The 10,017-nt window shown below is 41.4% G+C and overlaps 1 protein-coding gene across 1 annotated transcript in view; it reads left to right on the forward strand.

Moving 5' to 3' along the window:
* Window positions 1-334: 334 nt before the first annotated feature.
* Window positions 335-10,017, forward strand: part of LOC104952889 (trinucleotide repeat-containing gene 18 protein-like) — a 22,577-nt gene continuing 12,894 nt past the window's right edge. The window contains exons 1-2 of the mRNA XM_010779797.1: window positions 335-434; window positions 1,980-2,299. Of these exons, the coding sequence (XP_010778099.1) occupies window positions 2,107-2,299 (193 nt within the window). The 5' untranslated portion in view covers window positions 335-434; window positions 1,980-2,106. The remainder of the gene's footprint in view (window positions 435-1,979; window positions 2,300-10,017) is intronic.

A 10,017-nucleotide genomic window follows, 5' to 3' on the forward strand; every position in this document is an offset into this window, starting at 1 on the left:
TAAATGATTTGAGATCTTCCTTCCTTCCATATATATTGGTAATACAGCACAGCATTATGTCATATAAAAATGTCATGTGTTATTATATGTACACAGTAGTTGGTAACTATGAGTTTAAAATAATTGTAGTGGAGTAAAAAGCAGTATTTTTAAAACAGAGGTCTTTGAGTGACACTTCTCGCAGCCAATCAGAACGCAGCTGTGTGAAACGTTCTGTTCTGGTCCCTGAATGGCTGGTATTGACGAGAGGGGCGGGGCTTGTAAAAACAATGCTGTGTTTCATTGCTGAGGAGTTTACGGCCGCGTCAGGGGCTCCCCCCCCTCCACAGTTATCCCCCAGTTTACCTTCGGACGAGCCTGTAATGGACTACTCCACTTCTCCCAGCAACCTGGACGGATTTTAAGAAAGCATTTTTTTTTAGCTCCACATTCAAGTAAGCGCTCGTTTTTTTTCTTCCCTGTTTGGTTTCCCCTTTCCTCCTTGAATAACCGAGTTTTGGGTGTTTTTAAAGCACATTTTGAGCTGTAAATGTAAGTGAAAAGGGCGCGGAGGGGTGCTAACGTCATTTTTGATTTTTTAGGAGCTGTTATTGGTGTTAAAATGCTACTTGTGTAAACATTTCCGCCGAAAAAGTTGTCTATGTGTGCGTTAAAGGAACCGTGAAAAAGTTTGAAACGTGGCTGAATTGCAGCCGTGCTCCTCCGCCGCCGAGCCGCATGGGACACCGCGGAGGAAGGGTTACCATTTAATTTAACCTCCCCAGTGTATTTCAGAGGGGCTTTTAGAGGCAATATTTGTTTCTGGTGGTGGTATTATTCACTCAAAGAGAAATACAGGTTTATTGTTATTTCTAAACCAGCCTATTCTTCAGATCCCGCCCGCCTGCATATCACGAGTCTCCGCTGTTTGCTTGAAGCCTTTGAAGGTTAACTTGTTGTTTTAAACTTAAATTCTCTAATTTCACACCGTTTTAGTGTCTATTCAAAGGTTTTATGTACAGAAAAAGGCCATAATTGTCTCATTGTCTTAGGAAAAAGTCCCAGTAGCTTGTTGTTGTTCTTCTTAAAGTAACTTTTATTCTAGTGTTTTGTTTTTAAAATAGAAGATTTAGTCTTATAACCTGGTTTTCTAAACATTTTTTTTTATCGATATTTAACAGATTCAATACGCCTTGCTTGGGTCGATTTTGATTTTTAACATAAAATAAACTGTCGATTTATCATAAAAAAAACAAATATTTATATCTTAATAACAGTTTTTAATCTTACACATTTAAGATCCAAAAGGTATTTTTTTTGAAAACCGAAGTGTTTTGGTTTTGATTTCTTTCCATGGGCAGCACCCATGTCCAAAAAAAGCGAAGCAGCCCGGACTAAATCGTCCTCTCTGGGCAACAAAACACCGCTCGCCCGCTGATTAATAGTGCAGGCTTTTTGCAACCTTATTTATTTTTAACCCGTTTGAAATGTATATTTGATGCACCCTTTCAGTATTTATGGTGTATTGGTTTAAAGGGCGACTCGACCCATAGCCTACATTGCTTCGGAAACAGCTGGGTAATCGGAAAAAGGCAGAATAGGTTGTTAAAATTTGACCGTGTGCGTTTCGGCTTGTTTTCATGGCCGGAGAGAGCAGCTGGTCTCCGGCGTCTCCTGGCTGTGTTTCCCCGGGAAGAGAAGCTCCGGATCGGCTCGGTGTAGCGCAGAGGGGGTGGGGTGCTGCTGCCACTCCAACATTAGATCATAATATTGTAGATTTAAGTTAAATATGCATTAAGATCTGCAGTTAAGATGCACCAGGAGCAACTCGTACGCTTATTCTGTCGATCAGCTTTCTCTACGTTTAGTTTTTGAAGTGGTTTTCCAAACTGCGTCATTGCACATATGGACCGCTTGTACGCTGCAAGCAGGAGAACACCTAAAACAGTTTATTTAACATTATAGATAAAGGAAATGTGTTCTTGTATTTGTTTTTTTAGGTCAGCAGGATGGCTGAAAAGGAGCCTGAATCGCCTGGAAAACTAAAGACATTATAGGCTTTTTTTTGGGAATAGGGGGCATATCCGAACGGACTATTTTTTTTCACAACTTTCCCCACTGTGGATAATGGATGGCAGAGATTTTGGACCCCCCCGATCCGTCCACGGTCCGCCGTCGTTGTTGGCGGGTCTCTCCATGGAGGCTCACCGCCTCGGAGCAGCAGCTGCAGCCGGGAGGATCCCTCCCTCTCCCGGCCATCCACCGCCTCTCCACTCGGGGAAATTCATGCCATCGGCCATTAACCTACATCAACACCACAGTGAGTATATGATGTGTGACTGCTTGTAAATGCCCTGCCTCGAAAAACACATCCATCAGATGATATAAATTGAAATAACGCTGCGCAAAAATGTCCAGCTTGTGCGGTCATCTACTGGAAATGTAACCAGATGTAGATTTCATAAGGAGGTGTGGCTGTTTATAAAGCTGTGGCAAGTTTCTGATGTCAAAGTATTGGATCTCGATCCTAAGCGTTTTTGCATAACATTACCTGACAACCTAACCGAGGAGTGTTTTAAAAAAGAAACCCTGCTGCTTGTAAATGTGTCTCGAAAGCACATCCATTAAAAATGATCTAAGTTGAAATAACGCAGCACAAAAAAATTCCCTGCACAGCTTGTTTTTAGATTCAGAATACTTTATTGACCATTAAATTAACATGTACTGGAAACGTGTCTTTGGCAAAGTACATCATACTATTCTTACATACAAAAGAGGGGAAATGCATCTTAATGAGTGGCTGTCATATAAGTGCAGAGTGGTTTGTTCTTCCACTGACTTGGGTCCAATAAAATATCAGTTGTATTAAACATAAATCATTTACTATACATTAAAATTAGGGGATGGGTTTTGGTGGCAGAATGTCCTAAGAAGGATGCTTGAGGCTTGAAAATGGGGCTTAAAGGAGGGCTTGTGTGGCCATTGCTCCTCTGGAAATGTAACCAGATGTAGATTTCATAAGGAGGTGTGGCTGTTTATAAAGCTGTTGTGGCAAGTTTCTGATGCTAAAGTATTGGATTTGGATCCTCAACCTTTTTGCATTAGGGGAATGTTTACCTGGCAACCCACCGCTGAGTTTGTTTAAAAAAAGATGTGTGGTGTGGGTGTTGTTGCAGCAGTATGCGGGTCAGGGTGCAATGGCCTTGGATTGCATGTGGACCATTACACCGTCATTGCTGTGGGAGCAGATGCAGTGTGTGTGTTGGGGAGAGTGGGGGTGGTAAAGTTGCGACCCCCTCTTACCCTGTTAGTGGGAACATTTCCCGGAGTGTTTGTGAGAGGTAAAAATGGCTGTGGTCCACCCTCCTGTTTTTGGAGTAAAAGCCACTCTTATAGAACATTTGGCTGCTGCTTTTTACCTGCGTTTGTGTCCCTGCTGTTGCTTTAAGTACACCAGTGAGTGAGAGAGATCAAGTGTGTGCTTTAAATGAGTGTGTTGGCTGCAGAAACTCGATTGGTTTTGATGTGTTTGGCCATTAAGATAAGATAAGATTTGACTTTGTTGATCCAAGCTTGGGAAATGTTTTCGTCACAGCAGTATGTTAAAACAAGGCATTGCATATAAGGTAGGAATGAAGAAGAGTAGACAATAAACAAACATAGAGACTGTAGACTGTCAAATATACACTATGAAGGGCTGATTACAGCTTTCAACATTTTACATCAGGATATTATTTACCTTAGCTGTGCAAGGAATACCATATTAAATGGAAAAGGAATTTTTGAACACACTATATAGAGATAGTTTTAAAGACGATGTGTAGCATGATTCAGCTGCTTAAAGCAAACTGTGTGTGTGTGTGTGTGTGTGTGTGTGTGTGTGTGTGTGTGTGTGTGTGTGTGTGTGTGTGTGTGTGTGTGTGTGTGTGTGTGTGTGTGTGTGTGTGTGTGTGTGTGTGTGTGTGTGGTATTCAATGCCTAGTGAGACTACAGGGTTTGTTGACATTTGTGCAGCTTGTCCACTCTATAAATACATCATTTTCCATGAGCAGCACCTATCCCTGTTCATTCGCACCGTTTTTTTTATGTAAACAAGATGAGGTCTGAGTCACTGTTTATAGACGGAGAAATGCTGTAAATGGTCCTCTGTCCGGAGGAGCTTTGCCCAGTCTCCTCCACCAGCAGATTGAGGCCATCTGTCCTCCCTCTGGCAGCGGAGGTGGAACCCGCTGAAATGTGACGGGGCCCGAGAGACTCTACTAGTACTGTTACATAGACCTTGAACAATTGGTGATCTATAGAAGACTAATCACTTCACTAATTTAATCATCTTTCGAGCGATTTCTCACGCAAACATGGCAGTTTCAGCCTCTTGTCCTGCTTTTCTTTGTTTATAGCATGACTGAATATCTTTACGTTTTTTACTGTTCTTGAGAAATTCACACTGAATCATTAATCTAGATAGAAGATAAAATGCAGGTTAATCAATAATGAAAACAATGATTGCAGCCAGTATGTTAAAGGTTGCTTATTATTTCACTGTGAAGGGCGTGTAGTGTGCTATGGATCAAGATTATGCACACAGTGTAACATGTGATGAGAATATCTAATTTCTCTCCATTTAAGCAACAACAAGAGCCACGTCTGCTCTGATTGGTTAGCTGGCTGGCTCTGTTGTGATTGGTCAATCAGATGTCCCGCCCCTTAGCCTATCACGTACAATGTGTGGGTGTGCTAGCGGGACATCTCTAAGNNNNGAAACCAGAGCCCAATCTGCTCTGATTGGTTAGCTGGCTGGCTCTGTTGTGATTGGTCAATCAGATGTCCCGCCCCTTAGCCTATCACGTACAATGTGTGGGTGTGCTAGCCAATAGAAGCGCGTGTAGAAAAGAGTGTGGGGGGGAGAAACTACCTCTGTAGGGCACTTTGGGATTGTAGCCTTTGCAGACCATTTACATGCACAAAAACAGAAGGGACAAATATAACGGGGCCTTTTTTTTAAGACTTAAAAGTGCAAAAAGAAATAGAAATAAAATGGCTCTCGTTGTAAAAGTAAATGCAGACGGTTTGGACTAATGAATTGTAATGGATTATACTTTGTTTTCGCCAAATATCCATTGATTTTGGCCAGTATTGGATCAGCTGACCCCTTGATTTAACAACTGCTTTGGGAAACATAGCCCTCCTTGTGCACAAGAAGCTTTTTCCCCAGGTGTTGTGAATGGTAGAAACTGTAGAAGCATGAATAAACTGGGTGTAGTTTGACTCTCTGTTGTGTTAAATCAACCGGCCATTGTTGTAGAGATAATTACCTCAACTGTACGTACCGCGCCACACAGGAACAGATTTAGGTTGAATGGGGAAAGAAAGGTTGTTGAGGGCGGCGTCCCTCATCGGGGAAGACTTAAGGGATAACACGTCTGAACCAGCAACTTTTCAGCTCTTTTGTCTCACACACACACACACATTTCTTTAGTGTTCATTTGGGAGCAGCAGAAGATAGGAGTGAGACGCGGAGGCAAATGTAGGTGTTGTGCCGAGAAGGGAAGTCAATAAATGAAGATGAAGACAGCTCAAGACAAATGGAGAAGGAGAACTAAGTGGGCACAATCCCTAAGGTGGATAGAAAGCAGTTTTTTTTTCCAGGGATAAGAGCTGAGTGTGTGTGTCTGTGAGTGTGTGTAGATGAGAGGATTGAGTTCTTGTGTATGAGAATGGGAGCATGTGATTGTGCTTAGTGCTGTTAGAGCCGGGGTTTCCCCCTGAGACGCTCTGCAGAGGGAAGAGATTTATCCTGACCACAACAACACACTCCTACACGGCTAGATAAATGTGGTAGCCCTTCAAATTTTACACACACACACACACACACACACACACACACCCACACCCCACATATGCGCGAGTGTAAGCATAATTCATGAAGCTCTCGGGGGCAGGGCAGCGTTGTCTTGGCCTTTAACAATTTGTCTTCCACGCCACTTTGCTAGTGTGTCTGCGTGTGTTAAAATGAATGTGGTGTGTGTGTGTTTATACGTATTCAACACACAGACCCCTTAGTGTGTGTGTGTTTGAGAAGATGTGGCTCGGACACGTCCCCTCTCAGATTAATTGAATCCTTCAGGAGAGAAAACAGGCCCCTTAAGAGAAAGCACAAGGCACCGCTGCCCCGCTACAATAAAACTGTCGGAGGTAGACAAACGACACACACACACACACACACACACACACACACACACACACACACACACACACACACACACACACACACACACACACATGCATATGACACACACACAGCTGTCAAATGCAGGAGTGATAGGCCAGTGTGTGTGTGTGAGGAAAACGAGCGTGTCGTGGCATGTCGAAATATCCGAAGCATTAGCTAAGTCGTTCACTCTGCCAGAAACCCTCCCTTTAAGTCAAACAACAGCCTCCGACACACAAAGGACACACACACACACACACACACACACACACACACACACACACACACACACACGCACACACTCTGCGTTATGTGTCAGTCTCTACCTGTCCCATTACATGAGCTTTATAATATTCCTCCTGGGCCTAACACATAGTTAGGATTTAAAATGTGCAGCGACATGTTGGAGACACTCGGAACAGGTTTGAAATGTGAGGGCGAACTCTAATTTGACAGTTTTATGTGATGTGTGTGTTAGTCAGTTGATTAACCTGACCGTTTTCACACCTGCCTTTTTTATTTTGAAAGAACTCCAAGGATATTCCAATACAGCGGTAGCTTCTACATTTGAGTAAATGCAGCTCTGAGTTTACTGATGTTTTCAACGTGCGCTGACATCCCAGGAAGAGTCTTGATTAACGCATTTCTGCCCAAAGAATATCTTTTATTTAATATGTCGATTCTGAATGGGTTAAATTCTTTAAATCTCGTATTTGCGTACTCTGCGCAACTATCTAACTAGGGCTGCCCCGAATACCATTTTTCGGGCTCCGGATATTCGGGAGGTTTTGGCAGCGAATATGAAAAGGAGTGTGAAAACATATAAAAGCGTCTAACAAGTAAAATGTATTGTTTAAATAAAAAAAAATGAACATTGTTTTTTCACTACTTGCATAACTTTGATATTCAACTTGTTATGAGTTCAAGATATTGAAAACTTGATTGCGCTCCATGTCAAAATGCTAAAATGTTCTCAAACTAGCAAATATTTAATCTGCAGGCACATGTTGGGGTTTTTAGTTTTTTCATAAATATATGGGAAATGTCCTCGTTCTAAAAGCTTTGAAAGATTTTGAACATTTCTTAAGATCTGTGGTTCGTCCAGCCCAGAGATCTGATCCAACAAAGGAGACGTGAGTTGAGGGCACACATTGGTTTACCCCACTCTTATCCCTGAGAAATGTCCTGTTAACAGGCATCACATATTTTAAAAATAAATTCCTGTCAGTCAGCAGCACAGTTGTTTGGTCTCTTATTGCCTCTTAGGTTTATGATGAACATTAAACCTGAAGGCGACCAACCTTGAGCTCCGAGTGCACATGGAGCCACCATTTGCTCCTGAATGTATGGGCATGTGTGTGTCTCACTGCAACTGTGCATGCCATTCTGTCTGAGTGTGACAATGCATGCGTGTGTGTGTGTGTGTGTGCTGCGCCTGTTGCGAGCGTGTTTTCCATTTGCTGGTATAGAGGAGTGTGTCAAAATAACACCTGCCGTCTTCACAGGAGATTTCTGAGCAACAGCACGGCACAGCGAGACTCAAACACACAAGAGAGGTGTGTTTCTAACTTTCTGTTCAAATGTTGGCCCTCGTTAAACATGAGAAATGTGCAAAAAGAGAAAGGATGTTAACTTTGTATTTTCTATCGTTGAGTTGAATACATTGAGCTTTTTGTAGCCGACTGTTTCGTTTGAATTTAAGTGAGATATCTCCATTTAGCTGCGTTAGTTTTAGGTTCCTGTTTTTCACTTGCTTGGTTATTTAAGTGGAAAGGAGGTCTGTGCTCGGAAATGAGTTTACATTATTTTAGTTAATGGTTCCGCTTAATTTAAAAATACACACACAACAGATGATAAATGAGGGGTAACACAGGGGGTCCGCGGGGTCTTAAAAAGTATTAAAAGTTGATAAATCAATTTAGCGAAAATTAAGGCTATTAAAAAGTATTACAAGTTGATAAATTAATTATCCTTAATTAATAATTAAGGCTATTAAAAAGTATTAAACGGCATTTCCTAAGGTATTACATGTTGTAGCTTGTGTTCAGTAAGTATATAAATGGTCCAAAGAGGTTGTATTCTACAGTCTGCCTGAATGTAATCATTGCGTAGCTGTGTAGTGTGATTCTGTGTAGTTTATTTATGGCATCCCGTTGGATGTGACGTCATCTGAACAGGACGTCGCACGCTCACTGCTTGATGGCGCTCGAAGCTACGTTTACGCTGGTTGTTAAACAACATCGTTATGGGGAAATGCAAGTCTGCGTCCAAATGGTTGGAAGATAAGGAGGAAGGACAATCAATACTGTATAATAGTCAATGTGAGGTCAAGTCTGTTGCCAAGGTAACCGGTTAGAACTCCAAGTGGCGATGAGGTCTTAAAATGTATGGAAAGAGTCTTAAAAAGGTTCTTAAACGGTCTTACATTTGACTTCAGGATTCCTGCATATACCCTGAACAAACCCATTGGATCATTTCAAATCTCCACCTAAATAATGTAAAAAATCACATTGTCATATAAAACACAAGATCAATGTTCAAACAATTTCTTAAATTCAATAAAAGAGTTAACATTTTAGCTCCGGCTGGTTCTCTTGTGTCAAGCTCAATGGTTAGTTAAATGTGTTTTTGGTTAGAAGCCTGAAATAAGGTCTGGTGTTTAACACAAGCATAAGATACTACATTACATTTGTACTTCTTGAGATTGCATTTACGTGTTAAATATCATAATGTGGTGTTAATATGTGGAGATGATCCTGCTGAACAAAACCTGTAAGGATCATAAACTTGTGTTTGCCACAGATCTTATTTTCTGCAATAGTCGAAAAGCCAATAGCCCATAGCTTTCTGTCGAGTAATCGCTGCAATGCTAACTTTCAGGTTGGCCTACAAAAATACATCACGCTATAGGTGACATTGTCTGCTGTAAAAAAGGCTTATAATAAAGTCCAGGAGGCAGGAGGATGCTTCCAAGGCTGGTAATTACTGACCATTATAGACTCCGTGCTCTATACTTATTTACACCATATAACAGACTCTGACACGACTTGTTTCCATTCCACTTCTGCCTTTACATCTTCCCAACATGTTTAACTTGTTCCTGAACTTTAAACCAGTTGCCCCTGTTGGTAACAAACAACACATGTAACTGTGTTCCAGCAAATTGAGACATAACCTTGGCATAGTCCAGATTCAAAACTCAAAATGTACTTCTGCAACTAAATAATAATGATAATAACAAGAAGATGAGCAATTTAAGTCCTAGATTTTGAATTATGTGGAAAGCCCACTTAGAAAAGGGTCAGAGGTTTGAAACATGTTCACTGAAACGTTTTGGATCATTTGGTTGCGGCATAAGTTAGCAAATTGAATATTTTTATACCCAGACCCCTCTAAAGAAATAGGTTTCTGCACTACTTGTGTGATTACATTATGGCATGCAGCTATCTGTGGCACGGGACGACAACACGGGTTGTTTTCTAACTTTAACTTGTTGCAATATTGTTTTCCTTACCAAATGTAGACATGTCGTAACCAGAATTTGAGAAGTTGAGAAACTGAGTTCAAGAACCACATCGTTTCCTCTAAATAACTCGTTAGGCAGGACAAACAGACTTGTTGATGAAATCAACAACACACACTCACACACTTTTTAAACCACGTGAACCCACCCCTCAGTCATAAAGACAGATATGAGTTTCCAGACATGATTGCAAAAGTGTGTGTGTGTGTGTGTGTGTGTGTGTGTGTGTGTGTGTGTGTGTGCATGAGACTGTGTGCATGCACTCTATCTTTCTTAACATGTGTGTATTCATGTTTGTAGTGATGTA

The sequence above is a fragment of the Notothenia coriiceps genome, unplaced genomic scaffold (assembly GCF_000735185.1).
Source record: "Notothenia coriiceps isolate Sejong01 unplaced genomic scaffold, NC01 NC01_scaffold00020735, whole genome shotgun sequence".
In the NCBI taxonomy this organism is placed as follows: Eukaryota; Metazoa; Chordata; class Actinopteri; order Perciformes; family Nototheniidae; genus Notothenia; species Notothenia coriiceps.